The sequence below is a fragment of the Aythya ferina genome, assembly GCF_964211825.1.
Source record: "Aythya ferina genome assembly, chromosome: 1".
NCBI classification, from domain to species: Eukaryota; Metazoa; Chordata; class Aves; order Anseriformes; family Anatidae; genus Aythya; species Aythya ferina.
Window position 1 is genome coordinate 68,099,321 of NC_140296.1, and position 21,666 is coordinate 68,120,986.

The 21,666-nt window shown below is 43.9% G+C and overlaps 1 protein-coding gene across 3 annotated transcripts in view; it reads left to right on the forward strand.

Annotated features, from left to right (window-relative positions):
* AFF3 (ALF transcription elongation factor 3) overlaps window positions 1-21,666 on the forward strand; it is a 337,349-nt gene that overhangs the window by 240,926 nt on the left and 74,757 nt on the right. For 2 of the 3 annotated variants that reach the window (XM_084526939.1, XM_084526940.1), the window contains exon 9: window positions 10,158-10,198. In XM_084526939.1, the coding sequence (XP_084383065.1) occupies window positions 10,158-10,198 (41 nt within the window). The remainder of the gene's footprint in view (window positions 1-10,157; window positions 10,199-21,666) is intronic. The other variant, XM_084526941.1, reaches the window with a different exon arrangement.

The window sequence follows — 21,666 nt, forward strand, 5'->3', positions numbered from 1 at the left end:
TCACTCCACTGAGCCAGGGAAACTTACTTCATGAAGTCTGCCCACGTGCGAGTGTGACTGCAACTGAAACTACACAAAGCAGAGATAAGCAAAAATGGAAAAATTAAGTTTTGGGTTGAGGAATGGCTGGAACCTCAGGTGCTTTTGTACTTAATCCAAATGGCCTGCTCAGCCCTCTGTCACTACAATGTGAGTGCATTTTCAGACCAGAGGAACAGCCTTTGTAACAGCCTTACTTAACTCAGATAAGTCCATTATTTCCTGTGTATTAGAGAGGCAATCCTTTTGGTATCCAACATAACTAAAATCCAGAGCAAGATTTAAGCCAGCTGAGCCAAGCTTTTTTGTGGTTTGCCAGCTCTGATTTTAAAATCTCTGTGACATCTAAATTTGCACTTCCACTAGGCATGACAAGAAAACCAAGATTGCCTCACTGAAACTGTCAGATGAAACAAAATAAGAGCTCAGTCTTGTCCTGCCAAACTTGGCTCACATCACTGCCTATCTTACAATATCAGATTCAATGTCTGTCATGCACTGGCAGGCAAGATCAAGCTCTAAATTTGAACACCACCACCATAAATGACAGTGAAAAAGGTTAGAGATCAGCTTGACTCTTGGGCGTATGCAAAATCTGGGGAAATTCAAACACAACGCTCTGATCCCCATGCACACCTCTAAAAATAGACTAGAAAATAAATTTAAAATACAAGGGCATCTTCCTTGTCTCTTCATGTTGATGCTTTGACTAAGTTATAGCTCTAGCAAATCCTCTAGGTCTGCCGTTTTCTGCTGGTATCACCCTTTCCAAGGTATCACTTCCTCACGGCCTCTTGTATCTTCCTTTACCTTTCTTGAAATCTCTGGTTAGTTTTTTCACCTGGTGAACTAGAATTCCTCTATGAACATCTGCCACGATGGTCATGGGAACATGTCCTGATGCAATCGATTCAGCAGTGCTCGCTGATTTGGGGCATAAGGAGGGATTATCCCCTATGTCTCCAGGCTTATTTTCCCTTGCCCATACATAAGCATTTGTAAAAACACAGTTAATTAGTTTTGCCATCTTGCAGAAAGAGCCCTTGCTGGAGTCAGCCACCACCTCTGAGCCTGCACCCCTCACAAGAGTGGCCATAAACCTCTGTTTGCCTCCAGGAAAATTCACTGCAGTGTGCCTGCAGGAGGACGGTTAAATAACCAACAGCCACGGATAATTTAGAGCACAAATTAAGGTTGTTTGTAATACCACAGCTATTACAGGCTGTAACAAGAGAACATACCCCTGACACATTCAGGAGCTCACAGGGCATGTACTTGCTTACCCCAGCCCGTGGTTTCTCTGTTGCTGTACCTGTCTGTCCCACTCAGCTTGTGAGCTTTTAGTACCAGACCAGCTTTGGGGAATCATCAGCACCAGCACAAGGGAAGCAGAAAGGAGAGCAATGAGGAACAGCTCCAGCCACAGCTATACCAACCTCACTCCCCTTGGGCTTTCAGCTCTGGGTGGGGTGGTGCTAGGAGGCGTGGTGGCTTCACCCACTTGGGCAGCAGAAGTTCACCACAGCCACTCTCTCACTCCACCTCCTCAAAGGAAAAAAGGGGAGAAAATACAATGGAAAAGACTCAAGGGTTGAGATAAGGACAGGGAGGTCATTCAACAATTATTGTCATGGGTAAAACAGAATCAGCATTGGGATATTAATATAACTTATTGCCTATTACTAGCAGACTGGAGCAGTGAGAACTAAAAGCAAACTAAAAACACCTTCCCCTCCATCCACCTTCTTCTATGTCCTCCCCCTGAGTGGTGCAGGGGAATGCAGTCAGTCCCTGACGCTTCGTCTCCGCCGCTCCTTCATGGTCCCTCTCTGTCCCTGCTCCCTGTGGGGACCCTCCCACGGGATGCCGTCCTTCCCCAACTGATCCTGCGGGAGCTGCCCACAGGCAGCAGCTCCTCAAGAACTGCTCCCACACGGGTCCATAGCACGGGGTCCATCCATCCCCCAGGAGCAAACTGCTCCAGCACAGGTCCCCCACGGGTGGGCAGCAGCTTCCCCCAGACCCCCTGCTCCTGCATGGGCTCCTCTCCACCGGCTGCAGCTCCGGCCCGGGGCCTGCTCCTGCAGGGGCCCTCCATGGGCCGCAGCCTCCTCCAGGCCACATCCACCTGCTCCACCGGGGGCTCCTCCACCCATGGGGGGGCTGCAGCGTGGAGATCTGCTCCATGTGGGACCCATGGGCTGCAGGGGGACAGCCTGCTCCACCAGGGGCCTCTCCACAGGCCACAGGGGAACTGCTGCTGCGTGCCTGGAGCACCTCCTGCCCTCCTGCTGCTCTGACCTTGGGGGCTGCAGGGCTGCTTCTCTCACATGTTCTCACCCTTTTTTTCCCTTCTTTCAGTCTGCGCTCAGAGAGGCCCACCCGGGATCTTTCCCTGGCCGTCTCATCAGCATGAGGAGCAGTGGGAAGGAGATGTGAAGCATGGGGATGGGTGACAGCAGAAGCAGAGGAAGCTGAGAATATGTCAGAAAATAAAAGGATCATGAAAAGAGAATGGGTTAAGGAAATAAAAAAGAAGTGAATGGAGAAAAGAAATTGAAATAAAATGTCATTATAAGAGGGGCAGCAGCAACATTAGACATTATGAAAAAATAAGGAAAAAGAGCCATCATCCCATCCATCAAAACTAGTATTTAAATAAAAGGGACTGGGGAAACATTGCTACAATTTCTCCTGAACCTAAGATGAAATCTTGCTCCTCTGAAGGCCACAGGAGTTTAGCTACTGATTTCAATCATCTTAGGATGCTATTCTGTGTGGGTTTTTTTTTTTTTTTTGTTTCTTTTGTTTGCTTGTTTGTTTGTCTTTTTTTTTTTTTTTCCTAGCACAATCCAAGCACTACCAATTGGGTAGTAACAAATGCTTCGTAGACAATTGACATAGCACCTCACCAGGCAGAGTTACTGCTGTATGGGGAACTTAGGCTGGTATTCGCCCCATTTTCACATATATGGGCTTTTTGGGGAAAAAAAAATAAAATAAAAATCTTGTAAAACCTGTGGCATAACACGATCAGTTTGCCTGAGGTATCACGAGTGTTAAGAGTACTTCAACAGCAGTGCCTATTCCTGGATAAGAAGACTACTTTGGAGACAATGGAAGTTTTCCAAGGTGACTACTGGTTTACTTGTAACAACTGAGACCTTCAACCAACTTTTTTTTTTTTTTTTTTAATTAACCATTTTATTAATGTAAAGTACCAAGGACTTTCAAAGTACCCATGCCCTTCTGCTTGTCTCCACTGAAAAAGATTAAATTTAACTCTGTCTTGAAACCCTGTGTGCTTTTAAGAGGCAGAATTCAAGAGAAATCTGAACAGATGCAGGGCAGAAGACTCAACATTCACAGATATATAAAATTTTCTGAATTGTTAATACCCATGCTGATTTACAGTAATTTGGAGATCCAAATCACTTAACAAGTATTAACTACTTAATGCAATGCTCCTGAGAGGTATTTAGGTACAGTTAAGCAAGAATTATTATCTCTGTAGAATTGACAGGGAGACAGAGGCTGAGATGTGGCTCGTTTGAAACCACATGGCAAGTCAGCTGCAAAGCCAGGATTAGCACTTGGGTCTTTCAATCCCAGGTGCCATGTTCAAGTCACTAGATTGCGCTGCCCCTGAAGATTTTTAAGGATTAATGGGCAAAGCAGAGGAGAAAGAACAATGTACGCCAAAAAATATAATAATAAAACCCCAGGGTGAAAAATGAATACTGAGGTGTTGAAAGGCCTGGAGAAATCATGAAATCCAGAAAGGGTTTTATGGTTTCTTAAAAGATGTGGCACTGATGATGACCAATTCCAAAAGGGGAAAGAAGAGAGACCCTTCTAAGTCTTACAGCCTGTAAATCCTAAATAATTATCAACCAGACAGTAAAACTCACATTCACAGACTTACATTGCAAATTTACAGAGAAACACTCAAGCTGCAGTTAACAAGTGATTTTAAATCCCTCAGAAATCCACACTGAAAAGTGATCCTCAAAACAAAACTCCTAGGAACACTGTGGAGTCCACAGTATTTCATTGAGATAAGGCACATTAAAAATTACTTAGGATAAACTGCCTGAACTGGGCTCCTCAGGCAGCTCCTCGGGCCGTGCGGATGCAGAGGTGTTAAGCATGTCAAGTCTATGGGTGTGAAGGGGTTTTGTTGCCTCTGTGTGGAGTCCTGGTGGGAATGTCATTGTGGCAGGGTGCAGCTCTGCACTCGTCAAAGAAAATGCTGAAAGATGATGAGAGTTTCAAAAGAAGGGAGAAGGATGTCTAACATGTTTGGAAAGCATGCCTTGGGGTGAAAGCTGTCTGCACAGAGAATTCATAGAACCATAGAATGACTTGGGTTGGAAAGGTCCTTAAAGATCACCCTGTTTCAACCCCCCTGCCATGGGCAGGGACAGCTCCGACCAGACCAGGTTGCCCAAAGCCCCATCCAGCCTGGCCTTGAACACCTCCAGGGATGGGGCATCCATAGCTTCTCTGGGCAACCTGTGCCAGTGCTTCACTATCCTCATAATAAGGAACTTCCTCCTTATACCTAATCTGAACCCACCCTCTTTCAATTTAAAGCCAGTACCCCTTGTCCTATCACTACACCCCCTGACAAAGAGTCCCTCCCCAGCTTTCCTGTAGGCCCCCTTTCAGTACTGGAAGGCTGCTGTAAGGCCTCCCCAGAGCCTTCCCTTCTCCAGGCTGAACAGCCCCATCTCACAGACAAAAGTGTAGCATCCAGTGCAAGAAAGTACTTACAAACAAAGCTGGGCTAAACTCAAATCCTAACACAAGAGTGAAGAACCTTGTGAGTGGTTGGATCAAAGCGGATTCACTCTAAAACTGTTATTGAGGATTTTGCCCTAGGTTCACAACAGCTCCCCAGATCTGAAGTAGAAAAAAGCTCTGGAGAGTCCCATGGTTCAAATTACGGCAATCAATAGTGTTGTGCCATTCACAAAACTTCTCAATGGCTTCACTAACTTAGGAATAAAATGCATTTATATTAAAAACAACCAAAGCATTAAGAAATTAAAATAGAATCAATGTGGAAGACATACGAAGAGTGACACATGAAAGAAGACATATAAAATGTTTGTGCTGGCCTGGTTGCCAAAAGGCAGAATACAGAATTTCATCTTTCTCACACAGCTGTCATAACTGAGCCCTCTCGTTATAACAGTGATTACTCCACAGGACAAGAAAAAATAGAAGACAAAATGTCTGAGTTTGCCATTGGTCAGTTCATTGGCTTTTATTTGCCAAATCATGCCATGGGCAATGTGAAAGAAAATGTATCCATGATCAACCTGCAGTGTATCCAAGACACTCTTCCAAGCCCAGCAGAACATTCTTCATTAGTTCTCATTTGCTTTTTTTCCAAAAATGACTGTAAACCCAGCAGTTTATGAATTCTGTTCCAACTAATTTTAGAAGTGAAATGAAATAATAAATAAAATAAAATAAAATAAAATAAAATAAAATAAAATAAAATAAAATAAAATAAAATAAAATAAAATAAAATAAAATAAAATAAAATAAAATAATAAAATCTGGAGACCACTCTTAACACTCCTGGATCACCAGCTCAAGCTGTGTATTCAACCCATTCTGTTCACTGCTCAATCCCAATTACAATGCACTAGCTAGCTGCTCAGCCCCAATTACTATGAAAGTATTTAACTTCCTCTTTGATTTCTCTTCAACAACAGCTTGCAACTTGTGACACTTCGAGTAATTTTGGTAGCTCATTTAACACACACTGAAACCTGAATATCTGCTGATTATGTTCCCAAGCTCCGGCTCACTGCAATAAAAGATGGAGAGAGGACATGCAATCTCTGGAGATTGAGAACCTGAACATGATTACTGCTGCCTGAAAACTTGCTTTGTCTCGGTAGTCTTAGGGTACAGCGAGGATCTTTCATGAATGATTAATGAACTATAGGCAGATCAATGAAACTCTGCCCTAAATGTATCTATAACCAATTCAGGTGTGGGACAAAGAAGTCTAACCAGCCGGTATCCTGTAATTTACAACTCTTGATGTAGTGAAACAGAGTAATCCATCAAATGTACTGTGGCTACTTTCTCAAGCCCAAGTACCTGAGCCACCTAAGTGATTTATTTTTTTTTTCCCTCCCCTGCTTCCTACTCAGAGTTAAAGTTATTATGTTGTGGGTTGGCCTCCAATATCCTTGTTCATACTGAGGAGACCCTCCCTCCATGAGTAAGCCCACTGATTCCAGGAACTGAAATTTTAGGATTATACTCATTACTGATGAACACATCAGAGTCTAGCACAATCACTTATCAGGAGAATCACTTATCAAGAGCACCTTTTAGTGGTAATTCTTGGAGATCTTTAAATTCTGTCAGCAGCATTGAACTTTGAAAATTATTTCTTATCCCTAATTTCTGTAGCCAGCGTAGTCACTTACTTCCAGGAATAATAAAGAATGCATAGCATATTCTCATTTTCTTTCTTGATGGATGGTGAGCTGGCCTCAGTAATGTTGTTAATGATGTAAAATAAAATGCAAATTAAATATCACAATCAAAAGGAAGCTATTCAAAAATAGCAGTGCAGGCAGGACATGATACTAAGTACCACCCTTTTGCTTACGATGTTACAAAGATAATGCCAGCGTATTAGAAACATAATAAATCAGAGAAAGCCATTTCTATAACGAGAGTTTTTCTATGGGTCATGACCCTCCATGGGGATTCATGAACGAGCTTAAATGGGGTCACAATAAAACTGTTAGCAAGAACCAAGGGCAGATATTTCTCCCTAAGCTGAGCAGCCAAGTCCTCTAGCAGGGGAACAAGAGAGCAGACTGTAATTAGTGGCCACAAGTATTTATACTTGCTACAGAACTGCTAACGACCTTTAATTACAACAGTTCACTTTCTCCAGGAGAGGGGAGCAATATAGGCTAGAATTAAAATTGCCAGACAGTTGCTAACTGCCTTTCATTGCAGGTAATAGATCTGCTTCTCCAGGGAGGAAGGGTAAACTTGCAACTGAATTGCATTCCCCCATCACTCAGAAATGGAGCCATGATCAACTCAAAGGGTCACACAAATATGCAGCCAGACATGGCTGTATTTTCAAACAGTGTGAGCAAGAAATCAGTAGTCTCATCTGTAGAATGTGCCACCTCCAGGCAAGGAGTGAGTTGCAACCTGCATTGCATCCTGGTGAAGAAAGACGCTTATTAAAGGACTTAATATGAGAAGCTAATTGAAAAAGTGGAATGATGTCACTGAAAAATACTTGTACGTTTCTCCCTGCTGCCCTGGCTGTCATCTGAACCCACTTGCTGGCCCAGAAAGGATCACCTTTTCAAGGCTGTCAGCAGCTGGATGTACCAAGTTGGAAACTGAAGATTGGCACTTGAGGCTGCAGTCCAGCCCCACATGGCCTGGCTCAGTTTAGCACCCTGAACAGATCGAGACAAATCCTCTCCTTTTCCCTCCTAAGGGCTGCTTTCAACTAGACTGGAGGCGAAAGTATACAGTTCTTCTCCCTCTCTCAAAATTAGGGATTTTCGGGAAATACAAGGGTGGTAGGCACTTCACGCCCCCATGTCAGGGAGCTTTTAGGGTCATCAAAGTCCATGTGTGCTTTCTTGGGGTCTCTGCAAGGACCCTGAGGACTGTGGCTACAGAGCAGCAGTCTCTTTTTGGCTCCAGCAGCCACCACGAACCTTGCTCAGGTCAAGCTCTGCATCTCCCCGGAAGGAATTAAGAGAGACATCAGGTGAAAATGAACTCACTAGCAGACCTGCCCTTTTCTTGTTGCCCCCTCAGTCCTGTCCCCATTCTCACACCACACTCTGCACTGCCTCCCTCCCCCTGGGGAGGCAGCTCAGAAAAGGCATGCAGCTTACAAATGACCTGGCAAAATAGATAGATAGATAGATAGATAGATAGATAGATAGATAGATAGATTAGATAGATAGATAAAGGAAGAGTGTTAATTTCCAGCTGGATGCGTTTTCTAACCTGTTTCATTGCCCAACCACCTGTGGTGGTCTTAGCCAAGACTGGGAGACATTAAAAGTGGCTTAAACAGCACTGCCACATAGTGGCTGCCTGCAAAGGAAAGATGTGAGAGAAGAAGGAATGGTGATTTGCATGATGTCTACATTACTTGGGCATGGGGAAGGGCTCTGATAGTGCAAGGAAGCTCCAGACCTTTGCAGACAAAAGCATAACAGTGTAGAGGCCAGCACTGGGACCTGGACAATATGAGTCACGATGGCCAAAAGCTCCTGCTAATGAGGGTAATTAAGCATGAGAGGAGATGGGTTCACATTGGTCTGGGTCGTTTAAGAAGAAATTAAGTCACAAGACATTCTTAAACCCAAGATTTGGGTCTCTCCTGTGTTTTTGTGCAAGAAGTGGGGTGAAATTATCATAGGGAGCCCCCCTCAAAGGTGAGAACAAACAAGGTGCCATCCTACTGAAATGGAGGGCAGGTGCTCTGCTTAAAACCTGTCCTGTACCCAGTGTCCTGGTGGACCCAGACAGGGTTGTACCCAAAGAGCGTGCCAGTAGAATGAGCTATCAGAGACAATAAAAGTCCAAGCTCCATATTATTAGAAAATAACACTAAAACCAGCAGGTTCATGCCATGGGCACATTCCCACTGAGCTGGTGGGACCTTTCCAGCTCTTCCTGTGGGCTCTCTGCCCACCACAGAAAGTGAAAGCAAAGGGAAAACCCTCCTGCCAGCAGGGGATGCGGCACAGCCCTTATCTCCTGACAACCCAGCATGGGACACACAGCAAACCACTCTTCCCTTTGAAAACTTCCTGAAAGTGCCTACTTCCAAAATCATGTGGACACCCTTCCCAAAGCACTTCTGCACTACTGTCAGATCTGCATAGATCCATTCAGGGAATCTTTTTACCCCTGTCTGTGAAATGCTCCAGTCAATGAGACTGCAAGTGAGGTTTTATCCAGTGTTTCTTTGTAGCCTAGCCAGGAGGGCTGCTTTCATGCTCTGTGGTGCTGACCAGGATGCCGGGATGCATGTTCAGGGATGGGGATGTTCAGGGATGGGCATGTTCAGGGATGCAGCCCCCTGCAGCCTGAAGAGCCAGAGATATCGTTTGCGAAACATGCTTGCCGGTGGCTGCAAAGAAAACCTACACTTAATTTTCTGCCCCTTGACTCTCTGTGCTGCGTGGCTTTGTGTCCCTTCTGTGCCAGGTGAGGCACAGCCCGGACAGGGATGAGTGGGAAGGAGCCACTCCGGGCAGCCACAAGCAGAATTGGGGCTTTAAAGTAGATTTTCAGAACATTATGGATTTCATCTTTGCTTAGCAGCTAGTTACTGTGCTGAAGTCATGAATCACCCTGCTTGAAGTGATTCAAGGAGGGGAAAGAATAATAATAATAAAGTGGCAAACCAGCTCAGGGATAGGCTTGGGAGTCCTATTAAACTTGAGAGGCTACGATTTCTATTCCCAGGACTGCTGGCTAACACAAGAACGAGCACCATGCCTCCCCACCCCATCCAAAAGAGTTGTGCTAGGCAAAAACTGAGGAGCAAACCAGCAACAGGTCAATCCTGTGCTGCGTAGCCCAGAGTTGCCAGCAGATTAACATGGCAGCGCTCATGAAAAGTCTGCGGCAGCTCTGGCAAGCTTTGCAAAATCTATAATTATAGCTACAGGCTTCGTCGCACAAGGAACCAAATATGTGATGTTTGTTTCTGTGGAAGAATGGGAGGAGACTGATGGTAAAGGAGAGGGAGTGGGAGTGCGGAAGCGGGGAGAGGGGAAGGAAGAGAGCTGAGCCCTGCAGAGTTTTCAGAGACCTGCAGAAAACCGTCTAAATAGAGCAGTTCAGACCTCAAATACTGCGCTGTGCTTTGACAATCTCCTGGTTTATGGCGTACTTAACAAAGTGTTCTTACATTTACCAGGCTGGAATGTCCATTTTGCTGTAGACTCTCTGCTACTTTGCTAGTACTTTAAAATTTGGACACGTGACAAAAATGTGTGTAACGCATTTTTTAAAGTGTTGATTGTACTCGTAATTTTAAAGTCAGAATATAAAATAAACATCTCTGCCCTTTCTTCCAGCAGGCAGCACAGAGATCTGCTCTCCGCGTTCTGTCTGACAGGTACATTTTGTCATTTTTATGAACTATAAATTGCTTTATGAAACGTTGAGCCCTATTTATTGTGGCATATAACTCATAATCGGATTTTGTCCCCAAAGTATCTGCGAACTGGGATGTTAAACATTTTGCATGCTTGGATTTGTCATGCATGTGTAGAGTTTATTACTGCAAAAATCACAGTCTTGTTGTATTTCATACAGAGTATGCAGAATCCCTTGTTGTGATACCAAACGAGAGATAAGAAACTTACTGGAGAAGGCATGAATGATGCAGTAAATTCTCAGCTTTAGAGTTTGCTGAGATATATCTAAGCTCATTTTTCAGCAATAAGTACTTCATTTATTTTGAGATGTTCTCTTTTGACTTTTTCCAAATTTTTTCCCTGGGAGTTGCTCCTCTTGTGATGAGATACTCTGTACATTTCAGGCACAAAAACAATGCCTTTTTTTACCCCTTAAGTTTTGAGGGATCAGTATTTTAGAGGAATTTAATTCATTATTTTTTTTTACTTCTTCTGGAACTGCAGCAGTGCTTCAGGCAGATAAGAAAGGGACCAAATCCTTAGCCTGCTTTCAGGTTTTACTCAGCTCTTTTTCAAGCAAATTTCCATCAACTTCAATGGGAAACTGGCCTGAGCAAGGAATTCAGGATTCGGGCCATAGTAAATGTTATAGTTGGGCCGTAATCTGCACAGGTATTTACCTTAAATGACTTTTATGAAAGAGGATTGATTGAAATATAAGGTAGCTTTCTAAGACGGTCCTGATTTCTTTTCCAGTTTTGGGAAGAGGGGGGAGGGAAGGGGAAGGAGAGACTGTACGTTTTAGTGCCTGTGAAAAAGAACCAGCAGATTTACATTTATCCACAAATGAGGTACTGTGTCATGCGGGCTGACACAGAGTAAATTTCCCCCTGCCTTGCTGGCAGCCCCCTGCGCTCCGCCTGGCCCCCCGCCCCCCGCCTCCCTGGGAATAAGCAGTAATTGACTCTCGAAGCCAGCTCAGGCCAGGATTTCTCCAGAGCAGAGCCTGTCACTTAGGCTGAATTATATCTTGTGCACGGATGAATAACATTTCTCTCTGGTCTGAGGCTAAGACTGCCAAAATTATCAACCTTCCCCCCCCCCCCCACCTCTGCCCAGTTTACAAACACCATTTTGTTTAGGATTTCTTTTACCCCCCTTAAAGAAAAAAAAAAAAAAAGAAAAAAGAAAAACAGACTGAAACATATGGGATGCAGGAGAAATCACTGACTCGGTTGTAGAGTACACGAGTATTTGCTGTAATGGGGATGAATGCAAAAAGAAAGAGGAGTCAGGGCAGCATCGTGTCCATCTCCCCGGAGGTGTGCAAGCTCAGCCACCAGGCCAAGCAGCTTTCACACGTGGTGGGATGATGCTGTGACAGTGTGGGGAGGCATTTCTCAGCATCCTTCCCCTGGGCTGAGCAAGGAGCACTCCCACAGAACTGCCCCTGGAAGCAGTCAGCAAACCCCAAACCCTGCTCTGTCACTCCTAGGAAGAGCAGTGGTGACAGTGCGTAGATGGTCCCAGCCCCACTGGGGGTGAGGAACCTCTCTGCATCGAGCAGGGGCCCAAAACTGAAACTGTAAAGGTTCTGCCTAGCCTTGGCTAAAGGGAGAGCTCCTGTGATATTGTTGCCCAGTGCTTGTGTCCCAGGAGCAGTGACGAGTGCCTGGCCACACACCAGCACGTCCCAGCACCAAGGGAGGTGAGGTGGCAGGTTAAATCAAGCTCTCGTCAATTTCACCCACCATTCTTTCTTAAAATTTATTCTCCAGTAGTTCTCGTTTCAGTTTTTGCTTTCAGGTTTTGTTAAAAAGCTAACAGTTAGCTAAACTGAAAGAGGCAAAAAAAGGGGGAGTTTTTAAACCTGTAGCCATTGATTTCTCCAGTGTGCTGCACTCAGTCTTGTTTTCAGACTGCCACAGTAACCCCCAACAGATTTATGTGCAAACACAAAGATTAGTGACCCAGAAGCTCGACTGAAACAGCTTTTCTGCTTCCAGAAGACAGGTTGCTCTGCACATGCACTGACTGTTTTGTCAGGAAAGATGCACTGGCCCCATTCACTTTTCATTCTCTCATGGAAAACCTTCAGTGTTTATACAGCACAGCTTCGTTTTAATTTTATTATGCTTTTCAGTAAAGTGGTCTAACTATAAAGATTGCTCAATTTCTGGGACAGAGAAGTACAAACATTTAACTCATATACCTTAATGGTATAGTGCTAGCATATCTTCAATGGCATGACTCTCGAATCCACTGCCTGAATAGCTTTCAAATTAAGAAAAATGTCTGTACCTAAAATACTCAGTGTGTTCTGCTATTATTTAACAGTGAGCAGTGTGGTTAAGCCAGGTCTTAAACCTGCTTAATCCCACTGAGCTAAATAGATTTTATTATTGACTCCCCTGGTCCCAGCACTCTGACCTCAGGACTAAAGTTAAAAGCTAATTTTTTGCAGGCTATTACGCTAACCCAGAGCACTTGCTTGCTGGATATATTTGCAACGGGGAATGTCCAGCTGTAAATTACAGATGTTTGTAATCATACCCAAACACAACACTCATTATTATTCTTTTGTTCTTTTTCGGCTGAAAAGCCCACCATGAGGGAGACCGCACAGTACTTAATCCACACATTAAATTTACTCACAGCTCATATTCATGCACAAGATAAGATTTTCCATGAAGTAAAGATTTACAGTGGTCCTAGGGCACTTCTATTCCCCTAGCTGCTTTTATTTCTCTGTGCTGTAGTGCAGGCCAAGTGGGTCTGACTAAGAGTCTTGAGTACTTAGAGGAAAGCCTTGTGCCATCGCTGAATTTCCTCTCTCAGTGTAATAGGGAAAAGCTGTCTCATTCCCTGCAGTGCCTGGGTGGTACTTATGGGACACGCTTCATTCACAGGCCCAGTCTATTATCCTCTTTGTGTCCTTACTGTGGAGGATGCAGAGAGACGTTGCTAGCTCTGCCCACCCTCACCCAGGGGCAGAGGTGGGAGCTGAACTGGCAGCAAGGGGTCCCACGCAGCCTGGACATCATGCAGTCATGCTGGCCAGCCCTTCCACCCCACCTGATAAGAGCCAGCTTTCCAGCTTACACTCAGCACCTGGTTTATATATTTGTTTCATCAAGGCCTGAACTGTTCAGTACAGGCTGTGATAAAACTGTTTGATTTACCACCCTGAGCTGCTGCTAGACAAGGCATCTCAACACAAACATCAGTTTTGCACTGTAGATGAGCACCATTCATGAGGTTTGGTGAGCTTCAAAGCCTATCTGTCCTTTGGCTCACCTTCCTGTTGGGTGTACTTTACATTTCCCTGTAGCCATACCCTCTCCATCCATGCTTGGTCACTGTTAGGACACTGACATGCAGGCTGTGCCAGGTGTGATCTGTTTTACCCTAACGGGTCTGACCAGTTGCATTAGAGGTCTTGAGGGAAGAACAAATTGTTCCCACTCTCCTCTGGAGTGCTGATCATAGATAGAGTCATAGAATCATCTAGGTTGGAAAAGACCTTTAAGATCACCAAGTCCAACCATCAACTCAACCTGCCCAGTCCCAAGATGGGTGTGCAGAACTGAGAGGAGGGTCATGAGAAGCAGCAGAGCAATACATCTGCAGGCAGAGAGATGGTTTGGAGGCAGAGGTGCTGCTGAACTATCTCTCACAGGTGTGTGCCTGCACCTAGCACCCAGCTGCGAGGAACAATGAATGGAAAAGGTTGGCCTGGGACAATCCATTCCATTCCCCTGATACTGTAAGCAGCAATAGGGTCAGTGATTAGTCCAGCAGGATCTGTAGCATGGCTCTTCTCCTTCAGACAAAGCCACATTGAGATACACCATTTGAGTTATGAGGCCTGGGGAATAGGCTGCTTGTAAAGAATTAAGGCAACAATAAGAGGCAATGTAGACTTTTAATAGATCATTTAAAGTAGGGAACACAGCTGTCTAAGCAGCCCTAAAACTTTCAGTGGACCAAGCCAAAGATTTCTTGTTCTCAAGTATCTGCTCTAGCTGTGATTAAGCAATGCAGTTAAACTTGTGATACCCTGAAGGACGTAAATAGCCCGGTGGCAGCTAGCAAAAATACTCACGTGCTTCATGTCACCCACATACTTCTGTTTGTGTTGGACTGAGTTGTTTGATAACGTCGCCTTTCACACTGAGCAAGTCCTACACTTGCAAAGCTATGTGGTCAGCTTATCAGCGGAGTGACTCAGCTCACAGGCTGGCCAGCAAGCCGTGATGTGACAGGTCTGTGCAGCCAGTGACAGCCGAGGGGAAGCCTTGGCTCAGGACAGCTGATCCACATCCCAGCAGAGAGTGAAGGAACTGAGATCATGGGGGATGCAAAGGCTGGCTGGAGAAGAGCATGCATGCACGGTGCTCTTTGCCATAGAAATGAACACGAGTCCCTCCAGCAGAGTTGGTACATTGCTTATACTTTCAAGATTATCTTTGCAAGGAAAAAAATATCTCTGACAGGGGATACGGATTTACCATTAATTCCCTACGTGGAAGCATGGCTGTTTGGAAATGCTGGTGCCCCACATTTCCACTAGGCATGGGGTAGGAAAGGGTGACAGGTGCTGCTTCTTGTGGCAGAAATGATCTAGAGTTTCTTAGCCCTCCTAGGTACAGAACTTGAACAAGAGTAACGTTATGTATTGCATATAGGGTATTATTTCCAGTACTGGAGTATGCTGTGAATTGGTGAAAAGGGGCTTCAGAAAAGAGCCTGTGTGGAAGGCTTGGAATAAAAAGGAATAGATATCTCTGTAAAACTGGATTCTATTTCCTTTTATTTAACTTGAGAGCAAGATCTGCAACACTCATCCATTCACTGCTGGATGCTTTCCCATGCCTTGACTGTTGCTGGTGTTTGTCTGGAATTGTTCTACGACAGCTCTGGAGATGCAATTTGGGTGTATTGCAAAGCTGCATGAGAAGGTGAGGCGGAGCTGTTCCAGGGAATTTTAGCAATTTTGAGCCCTAGCTAGCCATACTAAATACCGAAATTCCTCTGGTGTTTAAAGAAAGAGAAAGAAAAGTGAAGCTGCATTTTTTCTTCAAGGAAGTAATAGCAGTTTGCTGTCATGATAGCCAAACATTTCGCAGATCCCTATGGGCAACCCCATGCACTCTCAATAGCTCCCCAAAGATATTAGAGGGGAGACGATCGGTTCTAGTTCACAGAAACATTAGCATTTTGAAAAATATCTGTCTGCTAAAAGAAAGGTCTGACTAGCAATTTCTCATGTATTTTCTTTGGCTCGCTAGTTCTTTTAAGAATCCGTGTGTGGATAATTACAGAATTAACATGGGGTGAAAAAGAGACAAGGTGCATGACTGCGGTCTTTTAAATATTGGTAAGGGGAAAACAGGTCCCATTGCTGGCTGGCAGCATGAAGAATATGCAAAGTGCTATTGGGAAGAAGAGTGTATATGCGTGCAGCATATGAAGTGCCTCAGCATATGATTAACCTCACTGGGTATGTAGTAAATAGTAGATAACTGTGATCAAAAAAGTATTCATGTGATTTATCAAGCTGAGCAACTGTGCATTTTGCAGTGAAGCAGGAGGTCAATCCTGAAATCTAGGGCAAGTAGAGCAATAGGAAATTGCAGGGACTAAGAAGTTAATCATACCGTTGGACTGCTTCCATCTGGTTTTGAAAGACAGAGTCAGTGCAGTGCTAGCAAGGGCTCTTCACGGCAACAGATCAGGAATTAATTTTTTCAGCAAATCTTCAACTATCATTTGCAGTAACACAGGCTTATAAAAATGTAATTTAATTTCTTGGGAATAAATCACCTAGGACAAGAAGTGTGAGAGAGTGTTTTAATGTGTATACATGAGGTAAAAAGGAAAAAAAAAAAAAAATGAGCAAAGGAGAAACAGCGAAAATCCAAGAGGAAACAAACATTAATGGTATGAAACCTGGAAGGCATAAATGGCCGCCTGGTTAAATCATGCAGGTAATTGTCTTTGAAAAATCAGTTTGCAATTGGGAACCTTCTACATTTTTATGACCCTTGGAGGCATAATCTTCTGTAACCTGTCTGTCCATCTTCATCAGCACGGGTCAAAGGAGCACTGACTTTAAGTATTGTCGAACTGATGCTCTGAATACCGCTCCCATATATCATGGGTACATAGCTATGGGCAGTGAATTTGTTAATATATTCTGTGTTTTCTTTATTATTGATATTACTTACTGATATTTCAATGAGACTTGAACATTATGCTCCCTTTGGGCAATGACAGTGCCCTTAAGCAATGAACATGTTGTAAAACAAAGGGGATTTTAACCTTGATAGCAACACTAGTAGCTGAAACGTGCTTTATGGGAAGAGGTAGGGAGGGCAGTTAGCTGATAATATTATGCCTTTCTTCCTTCAGCAGTAGGATAAGAGAATAGAGAGACCTGTACTATGAATGATGTATTGTGCTATTTTTAGGGCTATGCTGCAAAAGTGAAATCTTATAAATACTTTTGTATCTATTTCCTGGCAGTCTGAAGAAAAAGAGCTCAGGTTTACACAGCACTAATAGCAGGAAACCAGGGATCATGCTGTTCCCACAAATCACCATGCTTCCATTACCACCGTATTTTAAGAAACGCTGAAATTTCGTAGCAAGCAGCGTCACCTCAGCCTGGCCCAGTTACATGACGTTAGTGTGGGGCTTTAGACCCTTTTGTGTCTGTTGACCATGTTCTAGCTGGAGCTCAGAGAGTCTCCAGAGTGGGTACAGCAACATGAAGGAGAAATTTCAGCTCCCTGTCAGCGAGCTAGCTGTCCTGCAGCAGGTGGAAGGAGATGCCCCCTTCAAGCTTTAATCGCTCAGTAATCAGCAAGGCACAACAGGGTTTTCTGGCACCTGTCCCACGCTCCATGGATGACATGCTCACTTGAGTCACTTTTTCTTGCCTCTTGCAAAGGTAATTTAGAAATTGTAGCTGAACATCTGTTAGCCTTGTTACTGGTAAGGCTATTTGCCTACTGCCCTATATATGCATATGGCATATATACATGTATATACATATATATATTTATTATTATTATTATTATTTATTTTAGCTTCAGGAGCACTTTCTCCTTGCTCTTCGCTTTCTTCTGACCCAGGCAACAATGGAGATAAAAAGGAAATGGGAGCCCAGGTTAGGCTGGGGGAGAGCGGGCACTTTCTGTAGGAGGCCAGTCCCCCAACAGAGCTGTGATTGTGCCCAGGGTAGGCAAGGAACTCCTCAGTACAGTGTCTTCATTTGGCCCCCAGTCACGATACACGCAGTCTGCACTTTGTCTGGCCCTTTGCTTTTTGAAGGGTGAAGAGGACACCACACAGGACAAGCAGAACTGCAGCCCGGTTCTTCACAGGCAAAAGTGAAGGACAGTATGTACAAAGAAAGAGACTCCCCCAGATTTCTCCACAGTGATCACTGTGTGGCTGAATCACTCCTGAGATGTTCCTGTGAGGAGATTGTATTGTCATGGTCTGAGACACTTTCCTCCCCCATGCAGTCTAATCAGGTGCCTCTGCTTTTTCTTCATGACTGCCTTGGAGTTGATGTAGGCTGTATGAAAGCTTTTATCCTTTCCTCTCTCCTTGAATTTGAGAAAAGATGGATTTACTCTGCTGCTGAGGAAGGGTTTGCACTGTTCTATATTTCTTGCATTTCAGTGAAAGAAAATAAAAGTGTGATCTTTAAGCAGCCTGGGTTTCCTCCCAGAGAGAAAAGTGGGAACATCTCTGAAATCTGACAGGGCTCTACGTAAGAAAAAACAGTTTCCCACTTAGTTATTTTACATACACCAATGCAAAGGTACAGCAGCAGGCTGTTAAGGACCTGAAGCTTGGTGTGATCAACCAAGTCTCATAGAAAAGCTGGATACCTCTAGAGAAGTCCTTGTCAAAGAAGTCTTGAGAAAGACCCACATCCAGAACTTTCTGGAAAAAAAAAAAATCACAAAACTATTTTTGTCAGCTTCCAGACTCCTCTTCCTTTGGCAATGCTTGGTATTTTCAGGTCATCTCATGGCTGAGACTTTTGGCCAAAACAATAACATCTAAGTCTCTTGAGGACCACCGAATTCCTACAGCAAGTCTGTGAAGGGGCTTTTCCACAGCCTGGTTACAGACACCCAGAATCATGGAGGTCCTAGTGGTGGCAAAAGTCTACCCCCATCCACTGAATACTTTTTTTTCATTCATTCCTCTAAAAACAACAACTTTTTTTTTTTTTTTTCCTGTGGAGTACAATGAAATCTAGATACTAGATACATTCAGAGAAGCAGAGAAGTTCTATGTATTGATGTACCCAGAAGCCAAATTAAAATCTTTGGGAGTTTTTGGTGGGTAAGGAATGTTATACCAAGCTGTAGGTCTTGAGCTGGTTAAAGAGGAATACTTTTTCCATGCATATGAAACGTCTTTCATGCAGACATCAGGAGGAGGAGGTATGTTTATATGCTTTTCAGCCAACATTGACAAATTGGCTTTGCATGCAAACCTCTTGGTTTACCCAAGTAGTTTGTGGCAGCAGGGAGCATTTTTTCATGGTAGATGTGAAAAGTAAATAGAAAAATGACAAGTTTCTGGTTTAGGATGATTGAGGGATTTTTCTGCATGAAATGGAAGCTTAAATCATATAATTGTTTTTAACGTTCCGAGTCCCACAGTAATTCTCTGTGCGGTTCATCAGTGGCTCAGATAGGAGCTCACTGGCAATGATTCTTACTTCACACTGAACTCCATACTTTAAAACTCTGTTTTAAACTTCAGTGACCAGATTTTCAGTGGTACAAATTGAAATAGCTCCACTGATTTCAGTAGTGTTATCTCAGTGTTCATCCACAGACGACCTGCCATCAGCAGTTTGGAAACATTTCCAGCTCTTAAAAAGCATGTTGCTTCCAAAGGTTGCACAAGTGAAATCTTCAGAGGAGCACACCCGGCACGCAGCTCAGGCTTCAGGATCTGGTTACGGTTCTTGTTCAGCTCATCCTGACTGTCTATCAGCTCCCCAGACACGCTTGTTGGCAGCCAAATGAGAAGGGCTGCATTTGGGCTCCTCAACCGCTGGAGCTTTCTTGATGGAAACCGAGATGTCAAAAGCTCAAATGGCTCAATTTCCAAAGTTGCAAGGTTTCTCTCCCAGCCAGCATTTCCAGGAGGTCTGCCTGGTGACATTTTCTTCACAAATGTTCAGAACAAACACTTTCTGCTTATTTTTCGCTATTATTGCTTTCTTCTGGGGCTCTGTTTCATGGGAAAATTCAGAATTGGAAGGCTTGGTTCCAAACTGGAATGGCATGAAATTTCAAAATCCTTCTCAAAATGGAGAAGGAAGACCTTCCTTCTCCCAAGGACTCTATTTATAGTAGGCTGCCCTTTTTGCAGTCAGAGAGGGGCCAGATCATATTATAACTATGTGCTCTCATGTGTTTTTAACTTAGATGTAAAATTAGGTCTGGCTTGAAACTAGGTGTAAAGAGTTTAGGTTCAGACATTACATTTTTATAACCTGAAAATGATATAATTTAGAAAGGCAGAAATAAATAGAAATTACTTAAATTAAATTAGACTTTTTTTTTTTTTTTCCAAGGGATATGATTTAAATGAGACACATGCTATCTTTAATATAGTCTGTAATCTTCTGGCATTTTAGCAAAACTGGAAAATTATTTATTTTAAAGGAAAATATTTTCTGCCTAATGAAATTTACTTTTCGTACCGGTGTATCTTCTGTATTAGATTGCTATAAAGATTTTAAAGGTCTTTTTCATTCTCAACTCAAATGCATAACTTTTCTTCATGCCTATGGGACTCCCTCTTCACACACATTCACACAGAAGAGAATAGGCCCTTCTCTGTGGAAATCCAGCAGCACAATAATTCACGAAAAGCACTCACTTATTATTTACTGGGACAATCAAGCATAACTGCTCTAAATGAACAAACAGTTTGTCAAGTTAATAAAAAAAAAAAAAGAGAGAGAGAGAGAAGAAGAGAGAGAGAGAGAGCAGGGTAAAAGAATTCCATGATTCTGATTTACACAACAGATAAAAATCACCCCAGAAGTCATAGAGACCTGCCAAGTAAATCTCTTGCTTTGTAACAATCCTTTAGGACACTTTAATTTGCTTTTGTGAGTATCTGTACTGGTCCTGGCTTTAGCTCACACTGTACATGACCAGGGAGATCAGTGTTGGTCCTTGCCTGGATAGGTGACGGCTGCTGACGGTGCTGATGGTATTGCCTGTCTCACAGCAGCTCTGCAGGAGGTCACATCTTCCTTTTTCTTCCTTTCCACAACCTGTTTAGAGAGGAATGAGGAATGAGGAAAAAGACACTGAGCCTCTACCACAGGCATCACCCCTTTCTCTTCCCCAACTCTCCGTGATGTCCCCAGCCCGGCCCTCAAATTTCCCTACCAGTTTCTTGAGGGACCTCATCCCAGAACCTCCCTTGCTGGCTCTCTGACCATTTTTCACAGTGCCTTGCCTCCCTGCCTGTCATGTCTGCCCTTTTCCTGCTCCTCAAAACCACTCCAACCCCATCAGGATACCTGGAGCCTTCCCCAGGACCCAGTTCAGCACCCACTACCAAAAAGTTGACGTGGACGCGATCACTGGAGGGTGTTGGCCTACCTTCCTACTGCATGGAAGAAATGGCCACAACGTGGGGCCAACACAGCTGTCTGGTTTCACAGCCCCAAGGACACTGGCACAAGATTTTACCAGCATGTGGTGGGACATTAGTAGGGGGACGTCATTGCCACCTACCCATCCAGGGCCACCCCTCAGCCACCGGCCCCATGGTGGGGTTTTCTGCATGTCTGCTGAGTCTTCTCCCTTTCGTTCCCTGTAACCTCCATCACTCACCCCTGCTAATAATGCCCTCAAATGCTGATTTCCTGAAGTCACTTCTTTTAAGGTCATGATGTCCCTTCTTCTAAAAGGTAATAAGCTTGATACTGACCATGTGGAGCTAGAGAGGGTTTGTAAATATTTGTATCCACAGTATTATTCCTTTGATAACAGATACTAGGACAATATTTCCCACATTAAAAGGGCTCATGGGGAGGGTTTAGGAACTCAGGCCAGGCTAAAATAGTTGCCTGAAGGAAGAGGAAAAACCTTGGAGAATTACCAGACACTTTTTTTAAAAATTTTGAGACAAATGGACTTTTCAAACTTTGCCCTGAAAAGAGATCTGGTCATGACCTACTATAAATCTCATATGGCCATTTAAAACCTCACAGAGCTCTGGTTAAACAGCATCGCACCAGACAAAACCTCCAGGGCATGAGGACATTGCTGCGGTTTTTCCCTTTCAAGCTTGTATATTGTCCTCATAACATATTGCCAATGTTCACAGGACCAAATGAGACTGTGGCCTTTCTTTAATGTACTCAGTGCTCTTGTGTTGA